The sequence below is a fragment of the Phaseolus vulgaris genome, chromosome 10 (genome assembly GCF_000499845.2).
Source record: "Phaseolus vulgaris cultivar G19833 chromosome 10, P. vulgaris v2.0, whole genome shotgun sequence".
Lineage (NCBI taxonomy): Eukaryota > Viridiplantae > Streptophyta > Magnoliopsida > Fabales > Fabaceae > Phaseolus > Phaseolus vulgaris.
Window position 1 is genome coordinate 23,721,230 of NC_023750.2, and position 19,575 is coordinate 23,740,804.

The 19,575-nt window shown below is 37.9% G+C and overlaps 2 protein-coding genes across 2 annotated transcripts; both read left to right on the top strand.

Moving 5' to 3' along the window:
* The first annotated feature begins 1,600 nt into the window (after window positions 1-1,600).
* Window positions 1,601-4,063, top strand: LOC137819491 (pentatricopeptide repeat-containing protein At4g32430, mitochondrial). Its single transcript, XM_068623359.1, has one exon. The coding sequence runs from the start codon at window positions 1,695-1,697 to the stop codon at window positions 4,011-4,013; it is 2,319 nt and encodes a 772-aa protein (XP_068479460.1). The 5' UTR covers window positions 1,601-1,694; the 3' UTR covers window positions 4,014-4,063.
* Window positions 4,064-15,066: 11,003 nt separating this feature from the next.
* LOC137819248 (peptidyl-prolyl cis-trans isomerase CYP18-1) lies at window positions 15,067-18,834 on the top strand. The gene is made up of 5 exons (XM_068623035.1): window positions 15,067-15,280; window positions 15,391-15,465; window positions 17,139-17,300; window positions 18,152-18,310; window positions 18,524-18,834. Exons 1-5 carry the CDS (start codon window positions 15,278-15,280, stop codon window positions 18,605-18,607), a joined length of 483 nt encoding a protein of 160 aa, XP_068479136.1. The 5' UTR covers window positions 15,067-15,277; the 3' UTR covers window positions 18,608-18,834.
* Window positions 18,835-19,575: the final 741 nt, after the last annotated feature.

Below are 19,575 nucleotides of genomic sequence, written 5' to 3' on the forward strand. Positions count from 1 at the left end.
ATAGACTATTATCAAAAGATGTTTTAATTTCATTATTGTACTAGACCAGAGCGCTTAGGACTCAACACTCGGTGGTCAGATCTCGGTGCATGGCATAGGCAGGTAAGCTCGGCTCTTGAGTCAAGATAGCAGACCATGGGATTGGGCCCTAGATGTGTCTATAAGTCTCTTTTTGTATAATTAAGGTAATCCTTCATGCATAAGGCATACGCGGCTAGCAATGGGTAATTATGGACCTAGGGGTGCGCTTAGTGTGCATAGGGTCTAGTTCAAGTAAAATGCTTTCTTTTAAACCTAAGCTCATGTGTGTTAGGGCACATAAAGGTTAGGTTGTGTGTATGATGAAAAGGAGCGTAGCACCACGTTGAGGGTCCCTACGTAAACAGACTGAACCCCTGATGCTGGTACCTGAGTTGGTACCCTGATGATTATTCTGTTATTATTTTATGCACTCCCAAGAGGAAAGATTTCGTTTTGTTGCAGCACTGTGAGAGTGTGCCCTTGAACATAATATTTTCTAATTGCGTATGTTTTCTGTTGATATTAGATTCTTGTGATGAAAAGTTGTTACAAGAGGTAAGCTATAAAAGGGGCTTGAGACCCCAGGTAAAGGTACGCTGTTTTTAAGACTGAAACTTGTTACTTTTTTTATTCTTATAAGCCCTGTACTGATTTGATCGTCAGAGTGCAATCAACAGATAGGGCCCCCTCTGTTTCAATGGAGTCGTGTTCCAGTGCAACGAAGGGAAGAACAAATCCCAACAGAGACAAATGAAACTAGAGTTTGTCATCATAGTCAACTGACGAGCAAGTCAACCGACAAGAACAGTTATGTTTCAACCTTATACTCTGGTTGACTAGTGGGTACACAAGTCCCCATGATACTCACTTCCAATTCTAATAAATTTAATAATAAATTTATATTATTAAAATATAAAATATTTTAGATAACTACAAATAATTATTAAATTTAGGTTTAGAAATATAAGTGGAAAATATAATTTTATTATAATATATATTTAATTTATATTATTAAAATATAAAATATTTTAGATAACTACAAATAATTATTAAATATAGGTTTAGAAATATAAGTGGAAAATATAATTTTATTATAATATACAAGTAATTTGTAATAATATAAATAAAACATTCTTTATTTTGGTTACCCTTATATAAAAGTTACATAATTTCATAAAAATATATAAAGTTATGTAATAAATTTTAAAAACACATAAGCAGTATATTGAGACCAAAATTTGCAATATAAGTCTAACTATTACTGAAATATATCATCGTTTTTATTTTATATATTTATACCATTATATAAAAGAAATATTCCTTTTTAATGTATACTTTTAAGACTTTTTTTATTTTATTTATCTTTATAAGTGTTAATAAATTGTAACCACAATGTAAATTTTGAGATAATTACCATGTAAATAAAAATAGAAGAGTATTATTGTTGCTCTTATTTAAACATTTTATAGATATTTTTTTAAAACAAAATTATTTAATTAAAAATAATCATAAAATGTTTTTTTTTTATATCTATATATAGTGGGTTTAAATACGAACTCAAACTCATTTCAGTGAAGTAACAGTGTTGTGTTTCTGCATCTGATAACCTTAACCAGTTTCAACTGGTTGGGTGATAGTGGGGACCATTAGGACTAATTTTGGTGTTTATAGTAATGCGATACCCTCTCAAAATCCTTCACAAAGTGCCCTTACTACTATCATTCAAGCATGGCTCCAAACGCTTCCACACACTCAAACATGAACACCACCTGTTCGACCTTATTCTCCACCCAAATGCTGCGTCGGTTAACCGTTCAATGCTCAACCATTTGCACAACCACCTTCCTTTTCAAGCTCTTGCTGCATTCAAGGACCAGTTTCATTTGCATTCTCTTCAAAATGTTGACGAGGTCACCCTTGCCTTGTCCCTCAAGGCATGTCAAGGAGAGTTAAAACTTGGATGTCAAATCCACGGACTCCTTGTGAGTAGCGGGTTAGTTTCGCTTGTTTCCGTGTCTAATTCTCTCATGAAACTGTACTGCAAGTCAGGGAATTTCGGGAAGGCTTTGCTTGTGTTTGAGAATTTGAGTCATCCTGACATGGTGTCTTGGAATACTGTGCTTTCTGGGTTTGAGGAGAGTTTGGAAGCTTTGCTTTTTGCACGTTCTATGCATTTTCGTGGGATAGTTTTTGATCAGGTGACATATACTACTGCTCTTTCATTTTGTTGGGGTGATCATGGGATTTTATTTGGGTGGCAATTGCATTCTCTTGTGGTTAAGTGTGGATTTGGCTGTGAAGTTTTTATTGGGAATGCGCTTGTAACAATGTATTCAAGGTGGGGGATGTTAGATGAGGCTAGGAGAGTGTTTGACGAAATGCCCAAAAGAGATTTGGTTTCGTGGAATGCAATGATTTCAGGGTATTCTCAAGAAGGGGAATGTTATGGGTTGGAAGCAGTTTTATTGTTTGTCAACATGTTAAGTAACCATATATTAATTGACCATATTTCACTTACAGGTGCGGTTTCAGCTTGTGGTCATATGAGAAACTTAGAGCTTGGGAGGCAAATACATGGTTTGACCCAGAAAGTGGGATATGGAACACATGTATCAGTTTGCAATGTTTTGATGTCAACTTATTCAAAATGTGAGGTCCCTAATGACGCAAAAGCTGTTTTTGACGGCATTAGTAATCGGAATGTAGTGTCTTGGACGACAATGATTTCTATTGATGAAGAAGATGCAATGTCTCTCTTTAATGCAATGAGAATTGATGGAGTGTATCCAAATGATGTTACGTTTATAGGATTAATACATGCTGTAACAATCAGGAATTTAGTGACAGAAGGTCTAATGATCCATGGGTTATGCATAAAAAGCTGCTTTTTGTCAGAACAAACCGTCTCCAATAGCCTTGTTACCATGTATGCCAAATTTGAGTGCATTCGAGAATCAGAGAAGATTTTTGAGGAGCTTAACTGTCGTGAAACAGTATCGTGGAATGCATTGATTTCAGGGTATGCTCAAAATGGCTTGTATAAAGAAGCTTTCCGCACATTTTTGTCTGCGGTAGAGGAGATAACGCCCAGCCAGTACACATTTAGTAGTGTGTTAAATGCTATTGCTGCTGCTGAGGATATACCACTGAAACATGGGCAACGTTGCCATTCTTACTTGCTCAAACTTGGTTTAAACACTGACCCAACTGTTTCAGGGGCTCTACTTGACATGTATGGCAAGCGTGGAAACAATATTGAGTCTCAAAGAGTGTTCGATGAGACACTTGAACGGACCCAGTATGCTTGGACAGCAATAATATCTGCCTATGCCCGCCATGGAGACTTTGAGACCGTGATGAGTTTGTATACAGAAATGGAGAGGGAAGGAATCAGTCCTGACTTCATCACTTTCCTTTCTGTTTTAACCGCTTGCTGTAGAAAGGGCATGGTTGATGTAGGCCATAGAGTATTTGAGTCTATGGTGAAGAAACATTCAATTGAGCCCACCTCTGAACATTATTCTATTATGGTGGACATGTTGGGCCGTGCTGGACGACTAGACGAGGCAGAAGAGTTGATGCACCAGATTCCGGGAGGGCCTGGATTGTCTGCGTTGCAAAGTTTGCTTGGATCTTGTAGAATACATGGGAATCTGGAGATGGCCGAGAAAGTTGCTGGTAGTTTGATAGAAATGGACCCTGCAAGTTCAGGTCCATATGTGTTAATGGCAAACATGTATGCTGAGAAAGGGAAGTGGGAGAAAGTTTCTGAAATGCGAAGAAAGATGAGAGGGAGAGGAGTAAAGAAGGAAGTGGGATTTAGTTGGGTGGATGTTTCTAATGTTGACTCCTTGTATTTGCATAGTTTCTCCTCTGGGGATAAGTCACATCCAGAGAATGAGAATATTTGTAAAATGGCAGAGTTTCTGGGATTGCAAATGAATTTTTTGAAAGAGAGCAGAGAGAGGGAAGGAGAGTGGTGTCATGAGTAACAAATCCTAAAATAAATGAGGAATTATATTGATGAGTTATGCACTTCTAACTTGATCGTGTTCATTAATTTTTTTTCAGGTTTAAAATTTTATTCAGTTGTGTTAAAAAAGTATGCCCTGTGACTTTTTAAGTTTTTGCTTTGTTGGTTTTGGTTTAACTAATTTTCTTGTAAGCACTGATCAAGATGTATTAAACCTTTCTGTTTATAAACGCATTGTATAGGTTGTGTTCTGACCAAGACTCACTGTTATTTTGGGAATTCAGAAAAATAGGGATTTATTTTATGGCCTTTCATATATGTTTGTCCAAATGTGTCTTAGAAAATATGGGAATTTTTGTTATTACCCTTAATATGTAGAACGGTGACAATTTTGATATTGAACAACTTAATTTGTATTAGTTAAAATGCCAATAATTTTGATTTTGGTCAATTTTAATTCTCTTTAACACTTTGATGGAGAAAGATGAATAAACTTTCTTGTAATTATTCTGCAAATAATTTGATCTCTTTATTTTATAGAGAGACAAACTTTTAAATATCCTTAACACATAATATCAGAAGACTTAAAGCTCTTAATGATTGATTTGATTTGATAATATTTTCTTAACGTACTTAAATCCATTTTAATTGAAAATGCAATTAACACACTCATCCAAACAGCTACATTTGAAACGTTAAATTTACTCAAGTTCAATGATATCATGAACTTCAATACTAATCACCACTAATCACCTTTAATAAATAACAATTTTAAATTTTTTATAGTCACCTATACTTCAAATTAAACTGTACTGGGCCGAGAGATTGGACCGAAAGCAATGTGTACTAAGCCGAGAGATTGGACCGAAAGCAATGTGTACTAAGCCGAGAGCTCAACCCGAAAGTAAACTAAATAACGAAAGAAATAAAATAGAATTGAAATTATTATTAAGCAAAAGCCCATGAAACTGGGCCCAAATATGTAGGTGTGTGTAGTAAATGTTTAATACAAAGAGAAAAGGCCCAAATAACTTCTGGGCCCAATAAAAGAGTAGTATAAATAGAGGGTCATCCTGAGAGGTAAGGTGGGTTGAATTCATTTTAATATCTTGTAAAACTGAATCTAACTTTGGCATCGGAGCACCTTTCAGGTACGCACACCCATCTGTGAGAGGAAGCCGAGACCAAAAACCGAAAGATCAAATGGAGTAAATTAAAGTTGACCGGGAAGTGTCCGTCAAGCAATTCAATAAAACGTAAAAGATTTTTGAACCAAATACAAACCAAGAACAAATAAGCCGAAAGATCACACCGAGAAGGGAGTCCGGAAGCGAAGGCCGAGAGGTCAACGGGTGGAAGATGAAGGGAGTTTGTTTCTAGGTCCTTGTAAGAACATTTTGGCGCCCACCGTGGGGCCGAGAAACAAAATGAGCGAAAGAGGAGAACATTCTAGAGAACAAGAAGATTGTCAGAACGCCATGACTATGGCCATGTTAATACAATTGCAAGAGGAATTTGAGACACTGAAGAAGAGTAATGAAGAGGAGTTGAGCATGTTGAGAGCTGAGAATGCTTACATGAGACAAAGATTGAATGGAGAAACAGCGTTAAATACTTCCCCGAGAAACTTTGTTAATGAAAGAGAGAACAAGGAAGAGAGTTTCGGGGTTACACAAAGGAAGATACCTGAAACTTCCGGTGTCGCTGTGGAAACGCCAGCAAGAAGACACCCGTTTTCTGAGACTATAATAGAGACCCCATTACCTGACAATTGGAAGAGTCTAACAATAGAGAAGTATGATGGGAGCACAGATCCAGATGAACATGTTGCAATATACACAACTCAAATAAGTCTGTACACGTGGAACGACGCCATTCTATGTAGGGTTTTCCCAACTACCTTGAAAGGAGCAGCTCTGAGCTGGTTTACCCGACTACCACCCTTATCTGTTGATTGTTTTGACACTTTGATAGAAAAGTTTGGAGCTCAATTCGCTACGAGTAGACCACATCACTTAACATCTATAGCTCTCGTAAACATAAGACAAGAACAGAATGAGTCACTGCGAGCTTTTATGGAACGCTTTGGAAGGATGGCTTTAAGTATTAGAAACCTCAGTCCGGAAGTTTCTATGCATCATATGATAACTGCCTTGAGACCGGGACCATTTGCCGATAGCTTATGCAAAAAACCAGCCGTAAGCCTTGATGAATTAAGACGGCGTGCAGCAAAGTTCATGCAGATGGAGGAGTTAAGGGACTTTAGGAATCAGGCAAGGATGGACGTGAAGAACGAGAAGAAAACAAATGAAAGAGAGGCAGGATATCAAAGCAGACGTTTCAGAGAGGAACCCCGTGGCCGAAAGTTTCAACAATACACACCATTAAGCACAACTCGGACCCGAATACTTCAAGAGGCGATGGCAACTGAAGTAATACCGCCACCAAGGAAAGCACGAACCCCAGATCGAGCTGACCACAACAAACGTTGCCAGTACCATAAAAATCATGGCCATCACACTGAAGAATGCATAGCGCTGAAAGACCGAATTGAAGAGTTGATCCAGACAGGGCAATTAAAACGCTTTGTTAGAGTCGGAAGAATGAAGGCTAGTCAAAGTCCAGAACAAGATGTCAGGAGTAGAGGAGAAAAATTTGGAAGAACGACTGATATACAAAACGATCGAAAGGAGAGAAGAGGAGGAAGAGACGAAAAAAGAGATCTAAGAAGTGGAGGAAGCCACCTCCATTCTCAAGAGAGAAGGAGCCGACAACGCAGTTTGGGAAGGCCAGTCAAGGGGTTCATTAATACCATCTCTGGAGGTTTTCCGGAAAAGGAAACATATAATACGATAGGAAAGAAATATTTGAGAGGTGCCATGATCGTGAATTATGTTTTCAAAAGAAGAAGTTTGCCACCTATGTTATTTACTGATGAAGATTTCCAAGATATTGATCCTGATCAACGAGACCCAATGGTGATAACAATTGAAATTGCCAGGTACGCGGTAATGAAAACTCTAGTAGATCAAGGGAGCTCAGTCGATATTCTGTTCTGGGAAACCTTCAAAAAATTACATTTGAAAGAACAAGACATGGTTCTTTTGAAGGAGCAAATAATTGAGTTTTCAGGTGAAAAGGTTGACACCAAAGGATATATTGATTTGCCGACAACCTTTGGTAGAGGAAATGCAACGAAAACAATTACAATCAGATACCTGGTGGTAGATACTTGTACTTCTTATAATGCCTTATTAGGAAGATCTTCGTTGAATAAGTTGGGAGCTATAGTGTCGACGCCCCATTTGGCAATGAAATTTCCAACTGAACGGGGAGACATAGCAACCATATATGTCGATCAAAAAGCAGCCAAAGAGTGTTATGCGACCGGATTGAAGATGGTCCAAGAGCCGAGAGTGGCGACCGGAAGTATGGAAGCAAGAAACATGGTTGCAATGTTGGACTTGGATCCCAGAATGAATGATGATGAAAGGATAGAGCCAAGAGAAGAAATTACATCGGTTCAATTAGGCGAAGATGAAACGCAATGTACATATGTTGGGGGTAGTATGCCCGAAGAAATGATTGATGACTTAGTGGCAGTAATAAGAATGAACAAAGATTTGTTCGCCTGGAAGGCATCAGACATACTGGGAATTGATCATAACATCATTTCTCACAAATTATCTGTTTGCCGAGAAGCAAGACCGATAGCTCAAAAACGAAGGAAGTTGGGAGAGGAAAGACGAAAAGCTGCTCTTGAAGAAACTGAAAAATTGTTGCAGGCGGGTTTCATTAAAGAAATCCAATATACGACTTGGTTAGCAAATGTAGTTCTCGTCAAGAAGGCAAACGGAAAGTGGAGAATGTGTACTGATTATACAGATTTGAACAAGGCATGTCCGAAAGATTCATATCCTTTGCCGAGTATTGATAGGTTGGTTGATGGGGCATCTGGTCAAGCCATGATGAGTTTCTTGGATGCTTATTCCGGTTACAATCAAATACAAATGTATAAACCTGACATCCCGAAGACTGCATTCACTACCGATATGGCAAACTATTGCTATCAGGTCATGCCTTTCGGTTTAAAAAATGCCGGAGCTACATATCAAAGATTGATGGATACGGTGTTTAAAAAACAAATTGGAAAGAATATGGAAGTGTATGTGGATGATATGATTGTCAAGTCTCATGCGGTAGATAACCATGTGAAAGATCTTGAAGAAATATTTGCACAGATAAGGAAGTATAACTTGCGATTGAATCCAGAAAAATGCGTTTTTGGAGTCAAAGGTGGGAAGTTTCTCGGCTTCATGTTGACTAACAGAGGAATTGAGACAAATCCAGATAAATGTGAAGCAATAATGAATATGAGGAATCCGATAAATTTGAAAGAAGTTCAGAGGTTAATAGGAAGGTTAAATGCATTGGCAAGGTTTTTGCCAATACTTGCCGAGAAGTCCAAACCGATAGTGAAGTTGTTGAGGAAGGCCGAAACGTTCACGTGGAATGAACAATGCGAGCAAGCTTTTGCAACGATTAAAGAGACGATAGCTAAACCTCCCATCCTGGTCAAACCTATGTCAACTCTGCCTATCATCGTCTACCTTGCCACTTCTCACGAAGCCATAGGAGCAGCCTTGATACAAGAAAATCCAGAACAAAAGCCTATATACTTCGTGAGCAGAGTTCTCCAAAGCGCCGAAACCAGATACCAACGGGTTGAAAAATTGCCTTAACACTTGTATACACAGCAAGGCGACTCCGGCCATACTTTCAGAATCATCAGGTTATTGTCAGAACCGATTGCCCGATAGCCAAAGTATTAAGAAAACCTGAACTTGCGGGAAGAATGGTAGCATGGTCAGTAGAGTTGTCAGAATTTGGAATCAAATATGAGCCACGAGGAGCAATCAAAGCACAAGCATTAGCAGACTTTATTATCCAAATGCCGACAACGGAAGCCGATCATGAAGCGTGGATTGTATTTGTTGACGGATCATCCAGCAAGAAAGGGAGTGGGGCAGGAATCGTGCTAGAAGGACCAGGGAACTTTCATTTGGAAATGGCTCTGAAATTTGAATTCAAAACTTCAAATAATCAAGCCGAGTATGAAGCTTTAATTGCAGGATTGGTTTTAGCCAAAGACATGGGTGCACAAAATGTTATATGCCGGAGTGATTCTCAATTAATGGTGGGACATATGAAAGGTGAATACCAGGTAAGAGATCCCTTATTATTAAGGTATTATCACAAAGTCTTAAGCATTATGGAAAACTTTATCACAGCCGAGATCATACATATTCCGAGAGAACAAAACACAAAAGCAAATTCTCTATCCAAGTTGGCAAGTCAACGAAGACAACCTCAGCACAACTCCATTTTACAACAAACCTTGCACAATCCGACAGTTGGAGTGGAAGAATGTTTGAGTGTTACCACAGAGAAAGATGATTGGATTCGATCATACAAAGAAGTGATTAACAATCAAGAACAAGGAATTGAAATTGATGTTAGAATGGCTAGAAAAGTCGCTAATTTTATCCTCATAGGGGATGAACTGTACAAGAGAGGGTTTTCAACTCCTTTGTTAAAGTGTCTTTCTCATGAGCAAGCTGAACATGTAATCCGAGAACTTCATGAAGGACTATGTGGATTGCACTGTGGTGCGCGAACAATGGCAACAAGAATCTGTCGTGCCGGATATTATTGGCCGACAATACGTGAAGATTGCAATCAATACGTTAAAACCTGTAAGAAGTGTCAGGAATTTGGAAGCCTCAACCATATACCATCACAAGAGTTGCAAAGCATTGCTTCTCCCTAGCCATTCGCTAAATGGGGAATGGATATCCTCGGCCCATTCCCTTTAGGCCGAGGACAAACAAAATTCATGATTGTTGCGGTTGATTATTTCACAAAATGGATAGAAGCTGAAGCGTTGACAAAAATAACAGCTCAACAAGTTCAAACATTTGTGTGGAAGAATATAATTTGTAGATTCGGTATTCCACATTCTATTATAACTGACAATGGCCGACAGTTCATTGATAAAAAGCTTCTGGAATTCTATGCGGATTTGGGAATCAAGTCTACAACTACCTCAGTTGAACATCCGCAAACAAATGGGCAAGCAGAATCAGCTAACAAAGTCATTCTCAGTCAACTAAAGAGAAGATTGGGAAGTGCGAAAGGGTTGTGGGCCGAGAAGTTACCTGAAATATTGTGGGCATATAGATGCACATCGCAGACATCAACTGGAGAAACACCATTTAATCTCACATATGGAACAGATGCTATGTTGCCCATAGAGGTCACTGAACCAACATTACGAAGCCAAATAGAAGATTGGAGTGTTAACAATGAATGTTTAAAGGCAGAATTAGATTTGATTGAAGAACTTCGAGAGAAAGCCAAAATCAGAGAAGAAACAGTAAAAAGAAGAGCATGTAAGAGGTTCAATGCGAAGGTAAGACCGAGAACTTTTAGTGAAGGAGATTTGGTATGGAGAATGAGAACTGATGCAAGAAAATATCCAGCACAAGGGAAGTTAGCACCAAACTGGGAAGGACCGTTCAGAGTAAAAGAAAACTTGAAGAATGGAGCCTATAGGTTGGAAACTTTAGACGAAAAGCTAATACCCAGAACTTGGAATATGAGTCACTTAAAATTTTATTTCAGTTAAGGCTTGTATTTAAGAACACTAACTATTGTATATTAAGATCTTTTGTTGAAAGTTCTAAGTGTTAACTAGAAACTTTCGGTCTTGGATGCTTTCACTCCAGGTGAAATCCTTCCCGAAAGAACGATTGCCCGCTTGCTCGATTAACATCGCAAGTGCCGGCCGAACGCTCAACAAATTTGCTTGATTAACATCGCAAATATTGGCCGAACGTAACATCGCAAGGGTCGGCCGAACGCTCACCAAATTTGCTCGATTAACATCGCAAGTAATGGTCGGCCGCCCAATACACTTGCTTGATTAACATCGCAAGTATTGGCCGAACGATTGCCCGCTTGCTCGATTAACATCGCAAGTGCCGGCCGAACGCTCACCAAATTTGCTTGATTAACATCGCAAGTAATGGTCGGCCGCCCAATACACTTGCTTGATTAACATCGCAAGTATTGGCCGAACGATTGCCCGCTTGCTCGATTAACATCGCAAGTGCCGGCCGAACGCTCACCAAATTTGCTTGATTAACATCGCAAGTAATGGTCGGCCGCCCACTACACTTGCTTGATTAACATCGCAAGTATTGGCCGAACGATTGCCCGCCTGCTCGATTAACATCGCAAGTGCCGGCCGAACGCTCACCAAATTTGCTTGATTAACATCGCAAATATTGGCCGAACGTAACATCGCAAGGGCCGGCCGAACGCTCACCAAATTTGCTTGATTCTCAAGCAATGGTCGGCCGCCCACTACACTTGCTTGATTAACATCGCAAGTATTGGCCGAACGATTGCCCGCCTGCTCGATTAACATCGCAAGTGCCGGCCGAACGCTCACCAAATTTGCTTGATTAACATCGCAAATATTGGCCGAACGTAACATCGCAAGGGCCGGCCGAACGCTCACCAAATTTGCTCGATTAACATCGCAAGTAAGCTGGCCACCTATCCTTAGTTGTTCGATTAAAGATCACAATTAAATGGCTGATCGCCCGTTCTTGTTCGATTAAACAGAATACATTTATCGTATGAAATTAAGATAATAAATAGCTGGAACTGATCAAGTAAAATAGACACGAAGTAAACCAAATATTATCATATAATTTGATGCCGTATATCCAAAATTCCTATCACTGCAGAGACAAAACGTCCTAAAAAGTCCGAAAGTTTTTACTCGGAGTTATTACAAAAAACAAAAAACATCCTAATTAGATTACTATTCGGCCCCGTCATTCATTTTTCATCCTTCATTTTCCCTCTCATCTTCTGGAGATCCGTCATAAGGAATATCACTAACTGGAATTAATTCGCCCTTATAGAAGTCTTTGCCGACATCAAAGTTACCGACATCTAACGGGATCTTGTAGAAGTATTCGGCTTGTTGAAGAGCTTTCTCAAAACCCAACTGGTGCTGTTGGATAACAAAACTCTCAGCTTCACCAACTCTCAACTTTAACTTGTTCACTTCTGCTTCCAATTGAGAAATGCCTTCAGCATCGATTTTCTTCGCAGCAGTGAGTTTAGCAACGTCTCCCTTCAATTCTTGATTCTCCGAGTTAAGTGCCAAAGTTTGGGCCGAGAGCTTGACATTTTCACTCTTCAATTTTTCTTTCTCAGTTTCTTGTCGGTTATTAACCGCAGAAAGTTCATCAATTTGAGAATTTAGTAACGCGATTTTCTCATTTGATTCAGCTGCTTCCCTCTTCAATTTCTCAAATTCAGCAGAAGTAACATGGCTCTTTGTTTTTTCCTTTATCGCTTCACTAATCAAAAAAGCACGGCTAGTCAATTCAAACATTGAATCAGCTAGAGAAGGAACAGAAACCACTTTGAACATATCCCGAGCAGAGGAATCAAGATTGCAGTCAACAAAATCTGAAAAGCGTGTGGACGATGTGAACATTGTTTCAAAAAGCGATTGAGAAGAACTCCCAGAACCATGACGATGCTTCTTAGAGGAGTGTGACCTTCTATTATTCTTGTCTCGTTTCCTACTCTTTCTAGAAGGTCCTATTCCGGCGTCCGCGGCTATTTCAACCTCTAAGCGAGGGGTAGGCTCAACAACTTCATTTTCTATTCCTGGAGCTTCATTCTCAAGACGAGGAGTTGAACCTCCAGCCTGATTAAACAGCTTAGAGAAATAAGCACGATCCTTCGGTTTTGTGGTCGCCATTAAACCTGGACATCACCAACAGATTCAGCAAAGTTAAAATTCTATTATTACTAAAAGAGAAAATCCGAAAGAATCACATACCCATGAAATCCTTTTGGGGTTTACGAGAAACATATAGCCGAAGCAGAGCACGAGTTGGAATCTTATGGGAAAAGTGACCTAGAACCGCAATACCATGCTTCTCTTCGGTAGTCATCGAATGGTAAGAACAAGAGTTGAATTTCACAGGAGCACGGGTCCAGTAAAAAGGGAATTTTGGAATATCACCATCAAAGAAGTACTTTCTCCCGGTTTCCTCAATTAGAATTTTAAAGAAGCTTCCTTTGAAATTTTTATACGAAGAAGTAAATGGAGAAAGAAAACACACTTTTGTCTTACTGATCAGGGACAACCAACTAGGCTTCTTACCGGGCCGAGAGCTATAGTAATATAAAAAGGTTTTCGGACTCGGAATTAAAGAAAGGTATCTACACAAAATACTGAAAGCTTGCATATAAGCCCAACCGTTGGGGTGAAGTTGGGTAGGAGCAATATTAAGAAAACGCAGGACACCCATCTGAAATTCACTTAACGGAAACCGAATATGGAGGTCAGTAAAGAGACATTCATAAAAATAAAAAAATTCGTGTTCGTCGCCTTCACGGCCATGGCAAACATTATCAATGGCACAAGTTCGCCGGAAAGAAATGATTTCCTCAGTGGCATCAGGAGAATACACATAAATTTTAGAAAGGAAGTTACGAAGGGTTGAACTAAATTGGTACCGAGAGAAATATTCCCGAACTTTTGGATTAACCCATTCGTACCCGCGCCGAAGGCTTAATTTTTGTTCGGCCACTTCTCTTTCCTCGACCTCAACATCTACGCCATCCTTGCTTGACGAATTCAGACACGAAACCGTTTCAGGTGACAAAGCAGGGTTGGCATTCTTATTGGTCTCAATCACTCTCCCAGTAGATTCATTACTCGTGCTCGAAAATTCCGTAAACTCAGAAGAAACGGAAACATAACTTGATGAAGACATTATACCTTCCGCGAATATTTGCTTCAGCTTTAATATATAATGCAGGGAGAAACTGTGAAATAAGGTGAATAGAAGTGAAGATTTATAGTGGTGGAAGAGTGGTGAAATCTGAAGAGTCATGGCATAGTGACCATCAGATTTACTTACATCCGATGGTTGGCACTTCTAGCTTGTCCTGTCAAGCGGTCCCATCAGCTTGTCTTTTCATAGTTAATACACCATTCAAGTTTTTCTCTCTTTTCTTTCAAAATTGATTTTCCCCCCAAAAAATACAAGAGGTAGCATTTTATCTTCTAATAGACATTTCGTCGTCTACACCTCCTTATGCCTGGGGGGCTTAGTATACTGGGCCGAGAGATTGGACCGAAAGCAATGTGTACTAAGCCGAGAGATTGGACCGAAAGCAATGTGTACTAAGCCGAGAGATTGGACCGAAAGCAATGTGTACTAAGCCGAGAGATTGGACCGAAAGCAATGTGTACTAAGCCGAGAGCTCAACCCGAAAGTAAACTAAATAACGAAAGAAATAAAATAGAATTGAAATTATTATTAAGCAAAAGCCCATGAAACTGGGCCCAAATATGTAGGTGTGTGTAGTAAAGTTTAATACAAAGAGAAAAGGCCCAAATAACTTCTGGGCCCAATAAAAGAGTAGTATAAATAGAGGGTCATCCTGAGAGGTAAGGTGGGTTGAATTCATTTTAATATCTTGTAAAACTGAATCTAACTTTGGCATCGGAGCACCTTTCAGGTACGCACACCCATCTGTGAGAGGAAGCCGAGACCAAAAACCGAAAGATCAAATGGAGTAAATTAAAGTTGACCGGGAAGTGTCCGTCAAGCAATTCAATAAAACGTAAAAGATTTTTGAACCAAATACAAACCAAGAACAAATAAGCCGAAAGATCACACCGAGAAGGGAGTCCGGAAGCGAAGGCCGAGAGGTCAACGGGTGGAAGACGAAGGGAGTTTGTTTCTAGGTCCTCGTAAGAACATAAACCATTTTCAATTTCTCTAAATATTTTTAATATTTTCTTCTTAAATCCAAGTCATTTTGTATTTTTTTAGTTGTAATTTTTTGTATTCCATTAATTTTAATCTTAAACTTAATTTTACATAGTTTATTTTTTACATTTTGATTAATTATGTTATACACTGATATATTAGGTTTAAGATTTAATTACACCAAAATAAAATAAAAAGTTATTAATTTTTGAAAACACGGAGACAAATCGCAAAACATGGTTCTCTTGCAGAATTGATTATTTTCAAAAACCCAGAAAATAGAACAACGCAACGAATCCCTTTCCACAAGAATCTACCAGTTATTGAAAATCGAAGGTTTTTATTCAGAACTCACTCACTCACTCGTTCGTTCGTTCGTTCGAATCAAATCAGTTCGAATACAATGGTTAGTGGTATCACTCATTCAATCTTTTTCGCTTACACACTTTTTGTGTCTATCTGTTAATTCAATGGCTTCCAACTCCCTCTGCTTTCGTTTTTGTGTTTTTTTTTCAGTCGGTGACTCTGCACACAAACCTAGGAGACATCAAGTGCGAAATCTTCTGCGACGAGGTTCCCAAAACCTCCGAGGTTTTTTTCTCCCCTTAATTTCAATTATACTGTCTTTTTTTTGTTTTGAGAAGAAAAGAATCAAAGTGATATGTTTTCGTTACCCTAATTGTCGAAACGAGTGGCGTTTTCTGAACAGAGGACACAGCGTAGACGCGTGCGTACTTGTGGTTTTAGGGCTATATTTCCATTTCCTTAGTTTATGAAATTTAACTCGGTTTTTTGTTAGATATAATTTCTATGCTGATTGGAGAAGAACGCTAAGAGTGAGTGGATGGATCTTTTTTAAATTGAATTAGGTGAAATTGGTTTTAATGTGATGCGCTTTATGTTTAAATTGAGTTCAAAATTATGCAAATTTGACATCGAGGTCCCCAAAATTACTCTTATTCTATTGTTTTTCAAAATTATGAATTGTTTTGAAAAATGATTCAAATTAATATGATTTTGGTACCCTAATTGTCGAAAGTAGTGACGCGAGCTTCTCTTTTTATGAATTTTAATGCAAATATTTATTGTGCTGAATAGTGAGCTGTAATTTCAATGTTGATTGCAACACTAAAAGTAACTAATAAGCTATTCTAAGTTTTATCCGTGTACACCTAATAAACGGTTCTAGGATAGTTGGATTTATCTATGACCGTGAGCAAGGCCAGTCAGTTCTGCAATTTATTAGCGGAAAGGGTGTGTAATCATGCCAAGGTTTTAAATTGCTTTCTCGGTTGCATTTTCGTTGTGGTCCTTGATGTTGTAGAAAACTGCAGACGAATGCAGCTGATATGGCGATTGCAATCGCATACCATTTTAAAAATCCTTGATTCATGCAGTCATGACTCCGGACTGTTAGGGTGTCAATAGGATGTTTGCATTTTAAACGTGTTATTACGAAGTGGACTTTAAGCCTAACTCAACCCCATAAAACCGGCTCATAGGGTTGAGGTTTGCACCCACTTATATACAATGAAAGACTCTAATCTCTAGTCGATGTGGGATCTCCAACACACCCCCCTCACGCCGAGACTACCAACTCGTGCGTGGGACTATATATTATGGGTGGTCCGATAGCGGCCCGATAGCGGGTGGCACGATAGGCCCAACAAATACTCGCTAGGATAGGCTCGAAATGGCTCTGATACCATATTACGAAGTGGACTTTAAGCCTAACTCAACCCCATAAAACCGGCTCATAGGGTTGAGTTAGGCTTAAAGTCCACTTCTTAACATGGTATCAGAGCCATTTCGAGTCTGTCCTAGCGAGTATTTGTTGGGTTTATCAGTCCACCCGCTATCGGGCCGTTACCGGACCACCCATAACATATATCTCCACGCACGAGTTGGTAGCCTCGGCGTGAGGGGGGTGTGTTGGAAATCCCACATCGACTAGAGATAAGGACATTTCATAATATATAAATGGGTGCAAACCTCACCCCATGAGCCGGCTTTATGGGGTTGAGTTAGGCTTAAAGCCCACTTCTTAACACGTGTATTAGAAGTTATATTTATTGAAATAAAATATGAATAGTCCAGTCATCATCTAATAGTTCTTGTTAGCTGACTGGCTGAATGTGTGAATTTGTGGTTTGGCTTAATATTGATATGTCACTCTTTCCTCTATCTGTGATGGTTTATTGTTGGTTTTTCTGTATTGAAGGGTGCTGTAACTAACAGTTGAATTCTCGTGTGTTTTAATGCAGAACTTTTTAGCGCTGTGTGCAAGTGGTTACTATGATGGGACTATATTTCACCGCAACATTAAGGGTTTTATGATTCAAGGTGGAGATCCCACTGGAACTGGCAAAGGGGGAACCAGTATATGGGGCAAGAAATTTAATGATGAGATACGAGAATCACTGAAGGTGAGTTCAACATTAGGAATCCATGTCTTGATTTATTTTGTTCTGTCAGGAAGCAATTCATTGATGTGTTGGAAAAGGTCAGAGATAGAGTAAAATATGATTTCTATTTCATGCCTTATTTGTATTCATTTCTTATGCATTTTTAAAATAAAATGTCAGGAGATAGGATACAAATTTCTTTTAGTTCTGCTAAAAAAAAGTTGAAGTGTTTGTTATGCTAGTGTTGATTCTCAATGTCAGTGTTGGAATTTGAGCATGGAAAATGGCTCATGGTTTCCATAGGATGATACCACTTTTGTTAGTATGCCTTAAAATTAAGACTACAATTCAGATATACTGTCAGGATGGATGCAATTAAAGACATTTGGGTGCAAGATGGCTTTGTAGGTTACTCAAAGCAATTTGTCGTATTTGAGAGTTATCCCTATAAGTGAAAAAATAATTCACTAAGCCGCTTTAGCTGAAACAGGAGTTATTTTCTTGCATCTTTTAACTGTGTAAGTTTTTGGTAAATTTTACGATATTTATTTATTTATATATGTATAAGGGTTGGAGTATCTCTAAAATGTTCATTTTATTCTTTGTTGATAAAGACAACTATATTTATTTATATATTTCTTGGTTGGCCTATTCTTCTAGTTAATGAATGTCAATGTTAATGTATTGAAATATAATCTCATCAAATAGGGTTAATTTATAATTTTGTTTATGATGTTAATTGTGAGCTGTGGTATGCGATAAGATAGTGGCGAAAATTTCATTTTGATTTGCTTTTATGAAGCAATAATGATAGGCATATTCTTCATCTGATGATTATTGTAGTTAACAAGTTACCCTCGTCTATGTTTCAGCATAATGCAAGGGGAATATTGGCAATGGCTAACAGTGGTCCAAATACTAACGGAAGTCAATTCTTCATGACTTACGCAAAGCAGCCACATTTAAATGGGCTATACACTGTGTTTGGAAGAGTAATCCATGGATTTGAAGTTCTTGATCTCATGGAAAAGGTATCTTATTCTTCTGTCATTATTGTAATTGCTTTTTCTCTTTTAAAAAAAAAATATTAGATTGAAGCTTAAGCTAAGCCTCAGTTTTCTTGGTCTTGGCTTTGTTTTGCAACTAAACCAAAATCTGCCTTTTTTTGTGTCATTCATGCGACTTGTCTAGAGAATGCGTGTGTAATCACAAAAGAATAAACAATACTCTTCTTTGTCGTGCAGACTCAAACTGGAGCAGGAGATCGACCACTTGCAGAGATAAGGCTCAATCGTGTAACAATACATGCTAATCCTCTTGCTGGTTGATTTTTGTCTCAACAGTTTGTTATTGTTGTAAAATCTAAGTTTAGGACCAGGGAATTCTTAAGACTGATTTGAGTGGTCTGTTCATGCTTACCACTTCTGATTCAAAGAAGCATTTTGAGAAAGTAGTAAAAATGTATATTGAATTGCGAGTTAGTGCTATATTTAGCTTTGTATCATGATTCTCATATAATGCTTAACTACTAATATATTATCGATTTAACATTCAATTAGACTCATTAAAGTATGCATTTTTTTGCCTAGAAAGCTTTTGTTTTTACAAATTAGTTTTCCAAATTGTGAAATTTATTTACCACTGACGGTTTAATGACATAAAATGTCAAGAGATGTTTTAAAAAAATAATAATTTGTATACATGAAATTTTAAGGATAAAAGTAAGTTGTCCTAGAAACCTTTTTTGCTACATGAATGCTACCATTTTTCATCTCTAAATCCATGTTTCTTCTCCTTCCATGCAATATATATTGAGCCATTCTATAATTGTGATGTCAAAATAGGTATTTTTTGTTGACCTGATTTATTTAAAGTAACCAGTCACTTAAATTTTAAAAATAAAGTTTTTAATTTTTTATATTTAATAAAATAATTAAGACTATATAATTAAAATATAAATATTACACACACAACATAATGTATTAAAAAATTAAAACTGTAACAATAACTCTTTCTAATTTTCATTTCAAATGTTATAGATTTTAATATTATTTTCCAACGAAATAGGTTCAAATTTTCTATTAATTATAAAAAAAATTCATTTTTCACCGACTCGATCTCATAGAAGATTGAATTGAGCTGCAGGAAATTTTGAATCATCTTGCATATTCATTTTGGAATGGATTTTCCTGATGTAAACAAAACCTCTTGCTTTCACCTTTCTTAGGATTTTCTTAAGTAATTTTTTAGAGTTCTTAAGAAAAAAAAGTTAAAGTTTGCTTATACATAAATTAGA

Bases quoted from the DNA above. Each gene is read 5' to 3' on its own strand.
- LOC137819248 (XM_068623035.1), top strand. The intron at 15,466-17,138 runs GTTTTTTTCTCC...GTTTTAATGCAG, and splicing joins AGGTTCCCAAAACCTCCGAG to AACTTTTTAGCGCTGTGTGC. The intron at 17,301-18,151 runs GTGAGTTCAACA...TCTATGTTTCAG, and splicing joins AGATACGAGAATCACTGAAG to CATAATGCAAGGGGAATATT.
- LOC137819491 (XM_068623359.1), top strand. From the start codon at position 1,695: ATGCGATACCCTCTCAAAATCCTTCACAAAGTGCCCTTACTACTATCA.